The 17,523-nt window shown below is 38.2% G+C and overlaps 4 protein-coding genes across 5 annotated transcripts; all 4 read right to left on the bottom strand.

Annotated features, from left to right (window-relative positions):
* Positions 1-89: 89 nt before the first annotated feature.
* Positions 90-3,540, bottom strand: LOC149391582 (Protein kinase superfamily protein). 2 transcript variants are annotated; one of them, XM_089618730.1, is made up of 5 exons: positions 3,380-3,540; positions 2,249-2,592; positions 2,070-2,161; positions 1,505-1,978; positions 90-1,166 (listed from the first exon to the last, which is right to left on the bottom strand). In XM_089618730.1, the coding sequence occupies exons 2-5, from the start codon at positions 2,582-2,584 to the stop codon at positions 248-250; spliced, it is 1,821 nt and encodes a 606-aa protein (XP_089474856.1). In that variant the 5' UTR covers positions 2,585-2,592; positions 3,380-3,540; the 3' UTR covers positions 90-247. The 2 variants fall into 2 exon arrangements, with proteins under 2 accessions (XP_089474856.1, XP_089474857.1); XM_089618731.1 differs by lacking the exon at positions 3,380-3,540 and adding an exon at positions 2,731-2,748.
* A 1,630-nt stretch (positions 3,541-5,170) lies between these two features.
* Positions 5,171-6,082, bottom strand: PDE334 (ATPase, F0 complex, subunit B/B', bacterial/chloroplast). The gene has a single exon (XM_089620639.1). It carries the CDS (start codon positions 5,942-5,944, stop codon positions 5,318-5,320), a length of 627 nt encoding a protein of 208 aa, XP_089476765.1. The 5' UTR covers positions 5,945-6,082; the 3' UTR covers positions 5,171-5,317.
* Positions 6,083-7,159: 1,077 nt separating this feature from the next.
* LOC149391580 (uncharacterized) lies at positions 7,160-8,556 on the bottom strand. The gene is made up of 5 exons (XM_089620155.1): positions 8,274-8,556; positions 8,092-8,191; positions 7,908-8,007; positions 7,733-7,824; positions 7,160-7,635 (listed from the first exon to the last, which is right to left on the bottom strand). Exons 1-5 carry the CDS (start codon positions 8,428-8,430, stop codon positions 7,422-7,424), a joined length of 663 nt encoding a protein of 220 aa, XP_089476281.1. The 5' UTR covers positions 8,431-8,556; the 3' UTR covers positions 7,160-7,421.
* Positions 8,557-8,828: 272 nt separating this feature from the next.
* On the bottom strand, positions 8,829-12,051 carry LOC149391579 (Nucleotide/sugar transporter family protein). The gene is made up of 10 exons (XM_089620154.1): positions 11,720-12,051; positions 11,292-11,368; positions 10,573-10,734; positions 10,344-10,477; positions 10,141-10,271; positions 9,992-10,036; positions 9,820-9,917; positions 9,605-9,712; positions 9,451-9,507; positions 8,829-9,345 (listed from the first exon to the last, which is right to left on the bottom strand). The coding sequence occupies exons 1-10, from the start codon at positions 11,883-11,885 to the stop codon at positions 9,271-9,273; spliced, it is 1,053 nt and encodes a 350-aa protein (XP_089476280.1). The 5' UTR covers positions 11,886-12,051; the 3' UTR covers positions 8,829-9,270.
* Positions 12,052-17,523: the final 5,472 nt, after the last annotated feature.

Genomic DNA, 17,523 nt, shown 5'->3' with positions numbered 1-17,523 from the left:
TCTCCTCTCCCAGTTCATCTGATTTCTGCTATTATTTTGTGGGCAAGATTCAATTGGAAAGAGGTCAAACTGCTCTTGAACTGTAAAAGTGATGAATATAAACATATTTATTCTTGCAAATAAATAAAGTGATAGAACACGCTACAACTATGTACAGTTTTCGCAAATTAACCGTTAGAATGTTTGGGCGGGTAACTAGCTATAAATAATGCAGATTCAATTTTCACTTGATAATCGAAACGGCTTCTCAGAAGAGTTTTGCGACGTGTGAACGCCAGACAGAAATGGCACCCGTTTTGCCACGGCTTTCGAGCTCTTCGTCACTGCCTCGTGACCTTCTTCCCATTTTTCCACCAACAAAGATTCCCGTCCTCATCACGGTGACCAGTCCCAACGCAATCAGAAGAGGCCTCACGGCCCAGTGGAAATCCTCAAGGTGCTGGTACTTCTTCACCATCCCCGAGCAAGTCTCGAAGCTAACTAGCTCCACTTCGGCCGGATCGGCCAAGAACTCGTCCTTGTTACCCTCGAGACTCAACATCCCGGGAAACTTGACCACGAGGCATCCGTTCGGTAGGACCCACAGAACCCGCCCGGTCGCCCAATCTCCACCGCCCTTTCGAGGCCAGCCGAATCGGGGTCCGAGGACTTTGGATCTCAGCCTCACGAACTGTCCCGGGCAGTAAGGCTCGGCCATCTCGAACTCGGAGGACGGCCCTTCCCAGAGAGTCTCCGTCCCTATGAACCCGACCGATGCCACACCGTCCCGCCCGATCGAATGAAGAACGCCGACCGGGGATCGCTTCTTATTCTTCTGCTGCTCTTCCTTCGAGCGAAGCCAATCGCCCGCGGCCAGGCCGAACGTTACGCGCTCGAGCGTCGAGGCGCGGATTCTCATCGGGTCGTGGATTCCGTGGACTCTGACCAAGACGAAACGATCGCGATCCGTGTCGTGCTCGAGCCCCACCACCGTTCCTTCGGGGACGTCCATGTTCTCCGCTCTGCAAGAGTTCCGTGGCTTTCTGGAACGCACGGTGTCGCCAACTTGCAGATGGTCTTTCCGGAGTAACCACTCGGTGTACCCAAGGTTGCTTCTCGGTGCTTCTTTGGTTTTTCCGCTTCTGAGGCTTACCAAGCCTCCATCGCTGAATACTGAATTCTGCGAGCTGTAAAAGCAAGCAAACATCAGAAATGAAGTTCGTATCTAGAAAAGAAATCAAGAAATTGATATGGATAGGGGCCGAATCAAAAGACTTCCTGAGGAACTTCTAGTTAGTTCTGAGAGAGAAATATGTGAGGTAATGCTTTATATTGCGGTCAGAGTGATATCAGGGGATCGTATTATTTTCAGAAATATTCTTTTGAAAAGAAGTCTAGGAGAGCCACAGGTCTCTCGACTTCTTTGTTCATCTGTGCAATAGGGTTCTTTGTTCTTATCAAACACATTCCTGGTTTATTAAGCATCAGAGATCCAATTCTTAAAAAAAAAAAAAAAAAGATATACCTTTGGAAAACCATTAATATGTCAGAGATGAGAGGACGATTTCTAAAGTCATACTCGAAGCAGCCTAGAAGGACATTCTCAACCGAAGAGGGAAGGCCAAAAGGCATCTGAGGTTTCTCGTGCTTTCTGACAACCAAGTTGTATATTTCATCCACGGATTTCCCACGCCAAGGTCGAACACCGGTCAGCATTTCCACCACAGTGCATCCAAATCCCCAGGAATCAGTCTCAAAGGATATTGGGCCTCTGATCTCGGGCTGCCATTGTTCTGGAGCCATGTAGTTTGGAGTTCCGAACCGAAGGGACACGTCTGAGCTCGCGCGAGGACTACCATGAAGTAGACGAGGAATCCCAAAGTCGCCGAGAATTGCTTTACTATTCTCATCGAGAAGAACGTTGGACGGTTTAAGGTTTAGAACTAAGATCCCTCTTGAGTGCAGCTCCAAAATTCCTCGAGCCAACTCGATGCCGTACCTGTAACTCCAAGAACATAATGAGACTTTGAAACTTGCACGAACAGAGAGAAAAATGAGTCTGGTCAAAGTCTGACATAGAATCACATCACCTCAAAACGTCAGGCACTGCAAGTTTCCCTTCTTTAAGTCTGGAAACTTTATCACCAATCGACCCCTCACAAAATTTCATTACCATGCATACCTGTAAGTTCAAGCAAATCAAAAGGTCAACACACATCAAGAATTTTCCGACTTCCACATCAAATTAATATAAACAAACCAGACTCGCCTTTCCACTGATTTTCGAAAACCCATACAGCGGACAAACACCCTCTAAGCCATGACATTTCGAAAATAAACCGTCAAGCTTGGCCAATAAAACATTTACGTGCTCTTCCTTCACGAGAGGAAAAATTTTGATGGCGACTTCATGAGACACCTCGTAATCTTCGGTGGACCGATTATGTGTTGCTAGCCAAACATCACCAAATGTCCCCTTCCCGAGTCTCTGTGTAAGTTTCAAATTGTCTGGCTCAATCCACGGACTTACTTGATCAGAATCGTCACTGAGGACCTCAAAATCAAAAGCCGCTGCAGCTTGGGCAGCGACAGTTCGGCTCGCCATTCCTTGATCTGTAGCCGTAAAAAAGAACAATCGAATATTACGGGATAATCACCAAGATAGACAGACTGCCATGTATAGAATTAACAATCAAAACTCGAAGCAACGCTGTTTAAAAGAAAAAAAGAAAACTCAGCAACGCAAGGTACATATTCAATTGGAAGCGTCCATTAAGATGTGTTGAACTCTAAAAATGGCTTCCCTAATAACATGTCCGATGCCAATCTGTTTTTCTTTTCCAAATTTCTTCAAAGCTCGTGAGTGACTCACTGATATCATGTAGCAAAATCAAAACTAATTTAGCTCAAAAACCTAGATTTGATAGTTTCCAGGAATTATACGAAAGAAATTTCATTTAGTATAGAACAGCAAAAAAAAAAAAAAAAAAAAACTATATAAGATTGATTTTCTAAGACTTCAATTTGAACCGTCAACAATTAAATTTAAAAAAAAAACAATTCGTGATCGTACAAATGCTTTCAATTAATTTGAATTCCCTTGTTTCTTTCCGCGTTAATCAACTCATAGCCTTAATTAGAGTTCTGGTCGCTGCTAAACCTAAACTCGAATATCCATTTCCCTGTATCAAAAGAACTCTACAGGCTTTACAGAAAATGATTTGAAATTCGCATTCAGCGTCATATTTTCTTCGATCACACCACCTTTTAAGAGTAATTGACCATCTCATATACCGTAATCTCTGTGTAAATGTATATCGCTTTCCTTGAGAGTTTTCTCAAGAAACAACACCGTGACGTGATAACTTAAAACAGAGTATCGAAGGAGAGATGTACTCACTGAAACAGAGGTATTGGCGAAGAGCTCGATAGAGTTGGAATTCCGAAGAAACCAAAGTTGAGTGAACAAACAAATGGTGTTTATAAGGAGAAACTGAAAGAAAACGACGAACCAAAGAAACTACCAAGAGAGAGAGTGGATAGAGATGGATATGACTATATTAAATATCTCAATATGGTTATATAATATGGTGACTCGAGGCTTAAGTGGATATCTTTTAATAACATCAACATCACAATTACCATTTTGCACCATCATTATTAATCTACGGGGAAGTCCCAAATTGGAATTTCTCAATGGTGTCTAACTTGTAGCTGAATAATCTTGTATCTAATGATTAGTAATGAATCCGTAGAATAGTCAACTGTGTCATTAAATATGCTAAATTGCTTATGTATTGATGATGTTATTTATGAATCAAATATTTAGTGATATAAGTCACAAAAACATAAGCATTTATATTTTAGTCAACGTTTTGTAAATTTTTTATAAATAGTCATAAATATTTTATAAATAGCCAAAAATATGACGTAACCAACGTTATTTACCCATATTTACCAGAAATTTACACTACTTAAATAGATTTACGTGACTATTTACCAAAAATTAACGAAACGTTGGATATTTAGAAATTTTTAACGTTTCATATGACTAGTTAGCCACTGGACGCTTTAGGAATTAGACAATAAGTAAAAATGACCGAAAAAATCTTGTGTTAATAGGCGATAATATGGACAACCGGAATAGAAAAAGTACCGAATTATATTTTGGTATGGTTTATGAAACAAAATTTTTGGTACCATTTCGACATTGTGCACCATAATCTAATTTTATTTTTTTTCCGAATATTAGAGCTTATTATAAATTTTAATTTTTTAATATATGAATAGTGTTGGAACAAATCATAATATACAATTCTAATTGAGTTAATATATGTACTCAAAATATACTTATATACTTTTTTTTTTGCGCCGACAATTATACTTAATATTACGTTTTAATTGCGTCGTTAGTATTTCTTCCGCTAAGTTTGATCGAAAAAAAAAGTAGCAGCCTCTAATTTGATGAAAAGTTAATAATTTTTTCTTAAAATTAATCAACATTAGATGTATATTTTTATAATACAAAAAATTAATGAAAGTACGTCAAATCTTTCATAAAGAATAATTGCAAACAATATTTCTATGCCTATGAAATAGCCATTATCACATTAGATTCACTAAGAAAATTGGATCAGCTTATTATTAGGTCCATCAATTTAAGAACGTGGATAGTCAATCATAGCCATAATTGTTAATCAAGCAAAGGCTGGCTTTATATATATTTCGTGTACGCAAAGGATGTATTGTCGTTCATGGTTACGGCATCTTCTTCTCGTGTTGTCCATTCATAAGTAAAAAAAAAAAAAAAACGACACATTCTGTTCTCATCTCTCATGTTCTTCGAGACCACAAGTTGCTTTTCAGACGATTTTGTGTATTTCGTTTCTCTCATGTTTTTATCATTTCATTCATTGCCTAAAAACAACAATTCCATTTCCGAATCCGATTTGTTGGGCGAATAACAGACTACGAACCCAGGAAAAAAAGAAAAAAAATCGTGCAATACCAAGCAAAGCAAAAGTCTCACCCCTAAAATTTTATATAAATTAAACTTAGAAATTAGAATGGACAATAGTCAGCAAAAACTCAAATAACTACCCTTCTCCGAATCCCTGTCGTTTCTTTCATTGCCTAAAAACGACACTTACATTTCCGAATCCAATTTGTTCGAAGAGTGACACAAGAAGAAGAAAAAATAAAAATCGTGCAATCATGTAAGCAAAGCAAGAGTCTTACACCAATTTCATTACAAAAAAATATTATGTGTATAGAGAGAGAAAGAGAGATAAATACACAGAGATATAGTGAGAGAGAGAGAGCGGAAAGGAAAAGAGGATCAAAGAGGAAGGACCTTGCTAACAATATCCTGAGAGAGAGCGGCGATCTGCGAATCGAGAGCTTTAATGGTATCGGCCTTCTGCTGGTCGAGCTTGGCGAGAGCCTCTCTGAGCTCGGCGTCGACCTTGGCCTTCCCCTCGGCGAGCTTGACCTCCAGCTCCGCCTGAGTCTCCTTCTTCATGGCGTTCAGCGCCGCCGCGATCTCCGCCTTCGCCGCCCTCATGATCGCCGCCGCCTGCTCCTCCAGCTCCTTCACCTCGCTGGACGTGTCCTGCACGCTCCCCAGCTTCTCCTTGATGGCCGCGTCGCGCTGGTCCATGAAGCTCCCCAGCGGCGTGAAGTAGATCTTGTCCAGCGCCACCATCAGCACCAGGAACTGCACCATCATGATCGGCAGAGTCAGGTTGAAGTCGAACAGCGCCGCTTTCTCGATCTCCGCTGCCACCGACGGAAGCGGCGTTGCTGCGGCGGCGGTGATGGCGGCGGCCACGGCGGAGAGGGAGAGGTTTGGCTTCGGGCGGAGGGGTTTCGGCTTCGGTGCGAGCTCTGTGGGCTTTGGGGCGAGGGAGAGGAGGGGCTTCGAGGACGCCATGATCGCCGTGCTACAAGCCATGGCAGAAGCCATTGGAAGAGATTCTTGGATTGGATTGGAGAGCGGAGTGATGATGAACTGAAATTGTGAAGGAAGTTTGGTTTGATTTGTGTGTTGGGGATTTCATTCGTTTGGAGAAAAGGCCTATCTCTTCATTTGCCACACATTTACCCTCCTCTGGGCCCACTTCACACCTTTTTTTTTTTTTTTTTTTTTCATATTTGTTGTAGAAAAACAAAAATCTAAGGGCTGAGAATATGTTGGTATTTGCATCTTATGTCACAAATTGGCAATCCAATTGCAAATAAGTCACACAACAATTTTAGAAAGTTTTAGAGGAAGATGAAGTGATTTTTAATGAGGTATTGTAAAAATTCAGAAGACATGGAGTAACTAATAAAAAGATTAAATGATGAGAGAGAGTAATTTGAAATTTGCACATGTGACACGAATGTAAATACGTGACACAAATGTAATTTTGACAACTTTGTGACACATGCAAAAACTCGACGAATTTGTGACATTGACGCAAATTTCTCGAGAATATTTTGTATAAAAACATAATTACAACAAAGTCATTAACGGAAGCTATCGGAAGTAATCCCTTCCGTGACACCATTTCCTAAGCATTGGAACCGAAATTTCCGATCCCTTTCTGTTTCGATGCTCAAGAATGAAATAATCAAAATGTGCGATAATCAAGTTTCGAAAAAAGAAGTCGACCTTATTATTAATTTTTTGAAAGTGGTAAATTATTTATAATAATTGTCAAACTTTTTTTTTTTGACAACTATATTTTGACTATTTATTTATAATTTGAATTTTAACTATTTTGTTGATTAATTAGTTTCAAATGACTAATTTGTATAATTTTTCTTAATGATAGTAATAATATTTGGTTTTTGTTTTGAAAACTTACCTCAAACTTTCAAGGACTGGGCTTTTATAAGTGACTAAATGATCTTAAGTGATTAGGGGAATGGCTGAGAACCTCCATGCCATGGTCTCGAGGTCTGCGGCCTTGAGGCTTGCAAGTGGCTTCGCTACGCTAAGATTACTTTCTCCTTAATGGTCTATGTTTATCATATACTATTTGCTAACAAATATTTAAAATCGACCGTTCAAATTTGTTCAAAATAAATACTGGATATTATGATGATCTCATTTTGTTCCCGCTTAATTTTTTTTTTTTTTACGTATTACAAAAAAAAAAAAAATGAAAAATTGAAAAAAATGTATTCATGACGAGTTTGCATGATCTCATTTTATTCCCACGTATATATTCGCAATGGCAAGTATAAGCGGAAGCTCAGTTTTTTTTTTCTTATTACAAAAAAAAAAAATGAAAACAATTTATTTATGAGCGTGAAGAGTTTGCATGATCACACGCAAAAGAAGCTTAATGCTTCTAGACAGTACAAAAACAAACAACTGCCTTGTCATCCATGGGTAATGGGGAAAAAATAGCACAAGGACTTGGAGAATAGAAATATAGTAGACTTGGTGTTAATTACTTGACCAAATATGAGTTAGAGGACGAGGAAGAGATGTTTCGGCGACGCCATTTGTTAAAACAGCGACGTAGTAGAGCCTTCTTGAAGCTTCCCAGGAAGCCATTGATAGCAAAGCCTCTCTCTCCTCTTCCTCCCATAAAACACCCCACATTGCTCACCTTCCACTCCGATTTCTCGCTTTTCTTTTGCTCTTCTTCATCGTCCGCACGCCTGGTTTTTTAATTCCGAAACCGGTTAATAATAATAATAATAATAAAAAGGTTCAAGATATGATCTGGTTTTTATCGTAACACTGTTTCTTTCTCACATGTTTTTATTTTTCGGAGCAGCGATGAATCTCTTCCCTGACCGCTTTTTGACGAGGTTGTAGCTGATTGAAACATGTCTCATGAAGTGGAGCTGAGTAGACCACAAAACACAACCCCCAAGGTTTATATTTCTAGTGCCTTCATATGAATAAACAATGAAACTTTGTGGCTGACCTGATCTCCGTCCTTGATACCGAAATCCTTGATGTACTCTGAGTCCACAACGAGCTTTTGACCGTTGTAACACAAGCAGAAATGTCCCCAAACGTGAGGCCTACACTAACCAAATACTGAATTTCTTAAACCACAAGGCATTCGATAAGTTTGGACTTTGGATATGAGGTATAGGATTGATTACCACGAGACTTTCCCCGGACCCTCTCGAGGAAGGTGACTGAAGACCTCTTCCACTGCCATTTTCAGATCTGCGATGTTTGCTGATTTCGCGACTTCGATATCTGTAATAACAATTAATAAATAAATAAATAAACAAATTATTATTATTATTTCTCGTCGTTTGTGATCGATCGACGAGTATACCGAAAGAAGAGGCGTCGAGTTTGAGGATGGAGAGCTTCAGGGGCTCATCGGGGAGCTTGTCGTACGAGACGCTCTTTCGAGCCAGAACCAACGGAGATAGAGTCAACGCGAAAGAGCGCCGAGGCCTCTCGAGCAAGGAAGCTCGAGGGTATTCCATGGAAGCTCTCTCTCACTTACTCTTGACCCGCTTATGAACCCATACTGCCCTTAATACCATACAGAGTTATTCTTGGGAAGGAATGAGAGGTAAAGCTTTTCAAGCTCTTTAGTGAGCTTGTGTCGGAGGCAATTCTCAGCCAAGAATTGACACTGCAGACAATAGATTCTTCTTCTTCTTTTTCCATAATATTTTACAAGGTTACATATAGTGCCAGGAATAAAAATAAAATACCTTTCTTGTAGACAAGGGATTGGATGATCTGTATTTGTTTCTATTTTTTATTAACCCAAGGAAGAGAACACGTTACCAATGTTTCTTACTTTTCTTCTTCTTTAGCTTCAAAAAAAGCTTCTCGTCACTAATCAAACATGACAGCACAAGCCAAACCCCAAATATAATACAAGACTGCATAACTGCAGTTTAATCTTTAAGCTCTCCGTAAAGTTTGAATTTCCGGGTTTATAAAAGATCAGCTTGGGCATTATTACATTCTCGAACAACTCTGTAAGAGGTCTGGTATGGCTACCAGTAAAATAACCTTTACAATAACTTAAAACGGTTAACGATCTAATCCTTCTTCCTTTCCCCGAAAAAGAAAATATAAGATAAATATTATTCGTAGCTCGCAGTGTAACTATAAATTAGAGTAAAAATTGACTGATAATAAAAATTCTCTATCTAGAAGTGAAGCTACCATGGGGAATCATCTTCTCAGTCCCCGAGCTCACGGCCAAAATATCCAGTCCAAAAGCAGCAGATATGGCTTTTGACTCTTTCGATTCCCGCAGAAAGTGGATCAACTCCAGATAACAAAAAATAATAACCAAGCTTCGAGATTTACTTCCCTACCAGCTTGTAGTAAGCGTAGAGCCCAGAGCCAATGAAACCAAGAAGCTGCCCGATAATGTTAAACTACAATACATACGCATAAGGGTTTTATCAGTAGAAGCGGAAATGAAAATTTAGGGATAGCGGAAATACACGCATTAGATCGACAAAATAAAAGTCTATACTCACAAGGTCAAATGGAAGCCCACCAAATACCATCCACCCAAGGCCCACTGTAAATAGATCCTAGAAAAGGAAAGAACAAAAATATGCTTGTTTTTCAGATTCATTGAATTTGTGATGCAGAGGAATCGGATGATGCGAGATATAGCCAGCGACAAACCTTAAGATTGCCACAAATCGTCTGAGTCACAGCTGAATTAAGTGTTGTGTTGAGAAATATGCTGTAGTTTAAGAAAAAAGCAAGTATACACGAGCAAAGTAGCACAGCCTGTTGAAGAGACGAGTAATAAATTTAGGTATCAAACACTTGTAAACATCATCGATGATATAACGAGCGTCGTGAAGCGAGGCAAAAACGGATCCGCAGAAAATTACCATAAAACCGGGCGAATACAGAAATGGAAAATCGAGGGTCTTCTTCAAATCACCCTCGAGAAACGTCCAGATCAGCAGAACTGGTCCGCATACAATTCCTATTCCGCAAAAATGAAATTTCAATTATTTTTTTCCCGGTTGATATTAAATGGAGTGAATCAAGTTTGCTTACCATTGCACCACATAAGGCCAAAGCTGTTGAGTCCACTGGATTTCCCTGAGAAGCAGATTTTTTTTTACTCTAGTATAAATATCAAAACTAAATATTGTAGCTACACTAAAATATTATATACAAAGGAGTAATGGGATTAGAAGCACTACCAATACGGGCAATGGTGGCGAGATATATTGCAGTTGTGAAGTTGGATAAGAAGACTATAGAATATCCATATGCATCAAAAGAGAAGTCCCGAGCTCCAGCAATAATCGCACCAACGACGATCAATCCAACACTGATACGCTAAATTTCTCAGTTACATCTCAAAAGCGTAAATACGCCCAAATAACTGCAACACCGTTTTTACCTTCCTATTATAGAATGTGAATATTTTTGCCGGGCCAATACCGACTCCACTATCATAGTAAAGACGACTGTGGTCCGTCTTAGGGTTGTGTACATGGGAACATTCACTCCACGCACGGACGCCATGGTGGCTAGCTTTCAGGGATAAATTAAGCGGTCGATAGACATTAAAAATAAAAATACAAAAAACTAATTAATTTCATCAGATTTAAAAATACGATTCTGCATACCATGTAAAGAAAATAGGCTCCCGAGATAGGAAGGGTATGCTTTATGGTTTTCAATGGAACGAACATCGTGGAAGTTTCGGGAATAGCCGAAGATTCACCGGCCACGAATGAAATCAATTTCCCTCGTCTCAACATATAGAGGAAACAACATGAACATATTATCTGCAAAAACATCCAAAATTGCAGGTTTACCAGTTTACAGATACTTGGATAATTGCACTATCACAGTAAGGTAAGAAACTAATGAATAACAAAGAACCGAGAGAAGCCATGTCATATATGCTCTTGAGAGAAAATTACAATTCACTAACACAGCAAGATTAAACCACTGAATGAGGTTTAAGGAGACACCGGAGCAGATGGAATGTGAAGGAAATGATTTAATATATATATTTTGAACATGGACAACATAATTAAGACAAAAGTGCGAGTTGGCTGTTCCATAGTCCAGATTGATCCAGAAAATTAATAACCATGATTATTTTGGGCATCTTCTGATACATCATAAAACATGAAGCTTAAACGTCGGAATCAAGATTGCATGTGTGATTTTCTTAATGGCCTGTGAATTCAAATTGAATCTCGAACAAAAGAAGGCTCAATTCCATAGTCTGTGCCGTAATTTTCCGTTCCAATTCGGAAATTACGGAGAAGAATACTAGACTAGAATAGAGAGCCAAGTTTCAACAAATGGTCGTATCGTAATTAGCAGGATCTACCTGAAAGAGCGTGATGACATTTGCACACGGAAAGTTATACGACGAAAGTGCTGCTTTGTTGAACATTACCAACATTACTGCAAAACAGAAAACGGATAAATTTCATGACTGTTCGCACAAAAATAAAAAATTAAAATAGAAAGCCCCAACTAATGTCAACAAGCTGTTTAATATGTTCAGAACTACTTCATATTTTCCAGTTCCGATTCCGATTAGCACAATTGAGATATCAATTCTCATATAGACATTTTTAAATTAAGTACACAGAAAAAGCTCTGCACTGTGTCGTGTTCATATGCCAAGCCAAACAAAATAAATTGAAGAACCGGAACACTAGGAATGAGAAGAAATTGGAGAGCGTTCCAATCACAATAGCTCAATTTCTCAATCTAATTGTATTATATTATATTATATTATGTATGTATTACCAGCGCAAGACATGTAGGAGATGGCAGCAGAAGCTCCGCGCCTGGTCATGGCGGATCCTCGGAAAAGCTTGTCGTCTGGTCGGAGGAGCCTCTCTCTCTCGTCGCCGTCGTCCTTCGGAGGATCCGAAATCGGCAACATCCCAGAATTCGAACCCTTTACAGACATCTCTGTCTCACTCGCTCTTTTTTCGGTATCTCAGTTCTGTGATCGCTGAGAAAACCAAACTCGTATTCGAAAATAGAGAGAGAGAGAGAGAGAGAGAGAGAGAGAGAGAGAGAGAGATTGTGGTGTCGCACGTCCAAAAACAGAACCGAAACCTCACCGTACCCACCACATCCACATGTGTTTTTTTTGGGTTTAAATAGTCAAACTATACTAAATTGTGTTTTATTATCATTATCATAATATCATGTGACCTTTATAATTATATTGTTATTTTAATGCCGAGCAAAAAAATATATATATATTGATATTTCAATTAAATTATTCATGAGCTGCGCTCTTAGGTGGCCATTAAGGTTATGGATCAAAAGTAATATATATTTGTTTAATTGTTAGATCAAAATTATATCATGGCACTATGCAATTTTTTCATTTGGACATAAAGTTTTATTTAACAGTCTATAAAGAATTGGTCCATTTTAAGCTAAGCTAAATTTTTTTGGGGTATTTGAATTTTTTTAGTTTTTTTTTTTTAACAGGTTGCATTTTCATTCAAACAAACAAGCTTTCAAAATTTCTCGTCAGACAGAAGTCGGGATCTTGTGCAAAGAACAGAATGCATGCTCAATGTTAACGCCGTTTTCGGGTTAAACACTTAGAATCACACGTGGCTCGATCTAGGACCGGACCCTATGATCGTACGTGGATCGAGAGATGGTGAAGTTGATTGCTTCTTGAATTGTTTCGTCTGAAGTGGTTTTCGGGTTCGCTTTATTCTCTGAGACCTTTGAGTCCTTCGGTTACTTCGGGTCCTTCGGGCTAATCGAGCCTATCACCTAAGAAACGAAAAAACGTAAGCTTAAAGAGACGCGGAGGGTTTCCCCTCGACGCGCGCTCCGACGCTCAACATTAGTCCAATCGTGGTACCAAGGTGGGTGATATCAAGTTCGTCTCTAAGGATTTTAGAGAGAGGAAACGAGTTGTGATTTGGGCAGCCTTTTCCCAAGTTTTTTTTATCAATTACCTTATGTCTTGTGAAGGTGGGGTATTTATAGGTGAGCTTTGAGGTTGTAGCCACGATGGAGAATCATTGAAGACCCTTGAGAACGGCCTAGAATCTGAGCACTTTGTCCAAAAACGTGACACCGAGCATCGTCATGAGACTATCGGCACTGAGTCTCGCCGATAGTCTATGAGATGATCGATGGTTTGTACGCCGAGGTTCTGCACGCCGATAGTCTGATGGGCTTGTGTTCGCCGAAGGTCATGATCGCCGATAGTTTCACGCCGATAGTCTCGGTCATGAAACTCGCCGATAGTTTTATTGCGATGGTCTCGACCATGAAGTTCGCCGATGGTCTAGCGCCGATGGTTTTGTGCCGATAGTCTCGGTCATGTAGGTTTGCCGATGGTCTTGTCACTTGGAGGCTTGCCGAAGGTTTTCATGGACGATGGTTTGGCTTGCATCTTGTCAATAGATTTATTGACAAGTCGTCGGTTTGAGAATTTTTACTTCATAAATCGCCTCGCGCGATATTATTTATGAATTTTTCTCAACGGCATTCTTGATGACTTGACTTTAGGATTTTAGCTCGTTGAAGTATCTTGAGTTGTTGGTCTAAGAGTTGTTACGTAATTCACTTCGAGGTTTTTCATAGAGCCTTTTTGTCTAAGGATTATTCCCTAGTTGACGTTGCGGGACTTTTCTTGAGATGTCGTCTCAAAGCTATTCACGGTTCAACGCCGTTCATGGGATTTGGCGAGGCATCGACTTTAGTCCAATCTCGACACATCAAGTTAATGGGCTTCGTTATTGGAGGGATGGCCCAACACTTCGTGGGCCTATTTTTTCGGTGGTCCGCTAATTTCACATCTTGGAAAATAACGGAATAACACTCAACATTGCGAATTGCCCAGATTAACAAAACGTTAGCTAATCTATAAAAATCAACGTTTATTAATGGTCGATTTGCTACAATATTCTTATATTCTTTGTTTATTGTTTTGTATATATTAAAGATGTATGAGAATTATTTGTTGCTACAAAATTCGATATATTACATAATTTATTAAATGGGAGACTTAGGTAATACTTTATATTATTATTATAACTTAATTCTTTAATAATTAAAAAAATAACTCAACTAAATCAGTATGTATGCAATATTATAATTGATTTATAGATTATGTTTTTCATATTTAAATAATTAAGCTACAATAAACACACTTGAGTATGTTGTGGGCTATGAGTAGAAGAAAATAGCCATTGGTTATGGAGGGAATAGCCGAAGACTTTTTTTTTTTTAAGACAGAAGACTTTTTTTTTAATCAAACGGCTGCTACAAACTTTGGAGAAGAAAAAAAGAAAAATAAAGTGCTACATATTGAAAAATGAAAACAAGCTCTGGTTTTTGGACCGCAAGGGTCATTTTCAGTTTCACCTGTGAGTTGGTTTTAGAAATTCAATATGGAAATGAAGATGGAAGAACAAAGCCATACTTCACTTCACATTTAGCATTTACTAGATCTCTATTTCATAAATAATAGATCCCATTTAAATAGGTAAAATACCTGGCTTCCAATACGAATATGAATACTATATGTATGAAATTGAAAAACTTTAAATAATTATCGATAATGAGCATTCAATCAATAAATGGACCATTTGCTTCATGTTAGGCAATACAATAGGGTTTGATTATTTAGAACTAATTGGAACAGATATCATACATCCTTAGAAGTAGGGATGACAACGGGTACGGGTAAAGCCGGGTACACCTATTCCGTTACCCGTACCCGCTATAATTTTTTACCCGTTACCCGGACCCGTTTACCCGGATTTTGAGACGGGCCGGGTAACGGGGATACCCGTCGGGTAAGCGGGTTAAAAATATTGGACCCGTTACCCGTTTACCCGGTTTAAAAAAAGGGTAGCGGGTCGGGTAGACCCGCTTACCCGTTTATAAAATAAAAATCCATCAACAATATAAAGTTTAAAAATAATAAAATTTATGTGAAAAATATCAAAGTGCTACTACAATATAAATATAAAGAACATTAAAATTCAAAATAAATAAATAAATAATACAAAAGAAGTCTTCATTGCAAATTGATCATCTTCATTGTAAATTTGGTCATGTTCATTGCAACATATAAAAATTTATTATCTTTTTGAATATTTAAAAGTTAACGGGTCGGGTCCCGGGTAACCGGGTACGGGATGACTATTCTGTTACCCGTACCCGGACCCGTTAAAACCTTAACAGATATTACCCGTTTACCCAAAAAGAACGGGTATTACCCGACCCGAATAAATCGGGTAACGGACCAGAACGCGGGTAACGGGTCAAATTGTCATCCCTACTTAGAAGATACTCTAGAATATTCTAAATGTAGTTAAATATTATAGTTGTTAATTTGTCACTTCAAACGCCTAAATAGTCTCATTCATGTGAATGAATGTAGTGGAAATCAATCAAATGAACATAATCAACTTTTTTCTCTCATGCTATTAGGGAGATAATTTACGCACATTAAACTATATTTTTTTACATCAAAATAATTTAATTAGTCTCAAATCAGACCATTGGTTTAGGTATTTTATTAAATTGAAAATAAAAATATTATATTAGAATTTTTGTATCTAAAGTTATTCAAGCTAGTTTCTCTTTAGAAGATAATAAAAAATCACTTAATATGAATTATAAAACATTGATTCAAATAAATCATTTAAAATTACTTTCCAATCTAAGTTTGTGACATTTTGATTCGGTCTCTGCCATTTTATCTTTCAACATTGGCAAGGATACATCGGTTACACACCAACGAAGACTACTTTTTTTTTTTTTTGACTGACCAACGAAGACTTTTCATTTGTTAATGATAGCCCCACTCTATTGGGCTTTTAATTTTAATAATAAACGGCCCAGAAATTTATGGTCCTCGGTCCCATTTTTGACTAACATATACATGGATGGGAAGAGAATGTAACACTAAAAAGTATAATTAGTAAAAAAAATAAAAAAAAAATGTTTAGCAGGCCCAACTTCAAATGTTCAAATTATCCTTTATTTTTCTAATTTTTTTTTTCTCTCTCTAACTATATTAAGAGTTACGATTGGTAAACATTAAGAGTTACGATTGGTGGTTTGGACTCTCACAACCAACTCCACCACGACCTCCGCCGCGACGACTTCCTCTTCGCTTTGAACTCTCGCGACTACACCACGGCCATCACTTTTTTGTTTACATGACTGCATCCATGAATACTAATATTTGATGGTATTTATGTCATTAAATCCAAGATTCAGTTACATATATCATCAGATTTGATGGCATACCTTATGACATACATGGCATCAAATTACGGATATGATGACATGTAGGTCAACAAATCGTGGACAAATTGAGGATATGATGATACAATATATATATATATATATATATATATATATATATATATATATATATATGTCAACAAATTGTGGATTTGATGACAAATTTTCATTAAGAGGCGAGCATTTGGATCAAGCCATTATCAGATCAAATCGAGCAGAAGAAAAAGTTAAAATAAAATTGGCATTAGAGGTGAAATGCTTTGCTAGATCAGAGATATATCGTGAAGAACGTTTGTACATTATGAAAATATTTTATACGTGTTTAAACGCTATTTCCGAGCTTGGATCTAATTCGTTCTCGAGTGAGTTAGTGTGGATTAATGCGTTTTTTAGTTGATTTCATGTTTGAGAAAGTAATTTGGGTGTTCAGGAGGTTAGTAGCGCATCATGTGACATTACAGAGCATTTTTGAGGTGATTTGAAGACTTTTCGAACAAGTTAGAGCGGAACAAGAAACACGATGTCATCTTCTGCATTATTTTGAGATTCTTTATCAAATATTCTGGAATAATTCTCTCCACCATTTTGGATAGAGCTCTCTCTTAGCTTTCCAACACATACTTATTTTTAAGAATCAGACATCGGGCTAGGAGTTGTGCTCGTTTCAAAAACGGTGCGCATTGAAAAAAAAAGTGGCGCACTGCGCCGACTAGCAGATAGAATAAGCAAGCATCCGAGCAGCAGACGCATTCCGCGAAGAGCAAAAAAATCAGACGGCGCACCACGCAGTGCTAACAATTGTACTTTTCCGATTCGCTTCTTTACTCCATTTTCAGCCATATGATCTGCTTTAATGGCTTCCAAAGCTCCAAAAATACATAAAGCACCCTATATATATTAGACTTTCAGAATCATAAGTTAAACTTTATTTTAGTTTTTCTTAGATTGTTTGGCTCATTGGGGGAGAAGGAAAGACCGGAGAAGAAGCTGTTCATCACCACCATCGCCACCACCACCGAAATTAGCGTTTTTCCATCCGATTCTCTTTAATTCTGGAACTCCCGTTTATTATGAGTTGTTTTAATTTAGTTTTCATGGTTAGTTTTATTTATTTTGTATTTAGTTCTTGTCGACGCCATGAACTGAACCCCTTAAGGGTGATGACTTAACTTTTCTTGATTATGGTTATGGATTCATGTTTACGTGAATGAAGAATTTTTCTGTTCATCTTCTCTATCGCTTGAATTAATTATGTGCTTAATACTTGTATGAGTTTAGCTACCTCATTCATGATTTTTAGGATT

Source organism: Urtica dioica, chromosome 7, assembly GCF_054948205.1.
Source record: "Urtica dioica subsp. dioica isolate 48M chromosome 7, U.dioica_male_clone48M_v1_H2, whole genome shotgun sequence".
Classification (NCBI taxonomy): Eukaryota; Viridiplantae; Streptophyta; class Magnoliopsida; order Rosales; family Urticaceae; genus Urtica; species Urtica dioica.
This window is presented reverse-complemented; position numbering and strand designations above follow the sequence as displayed.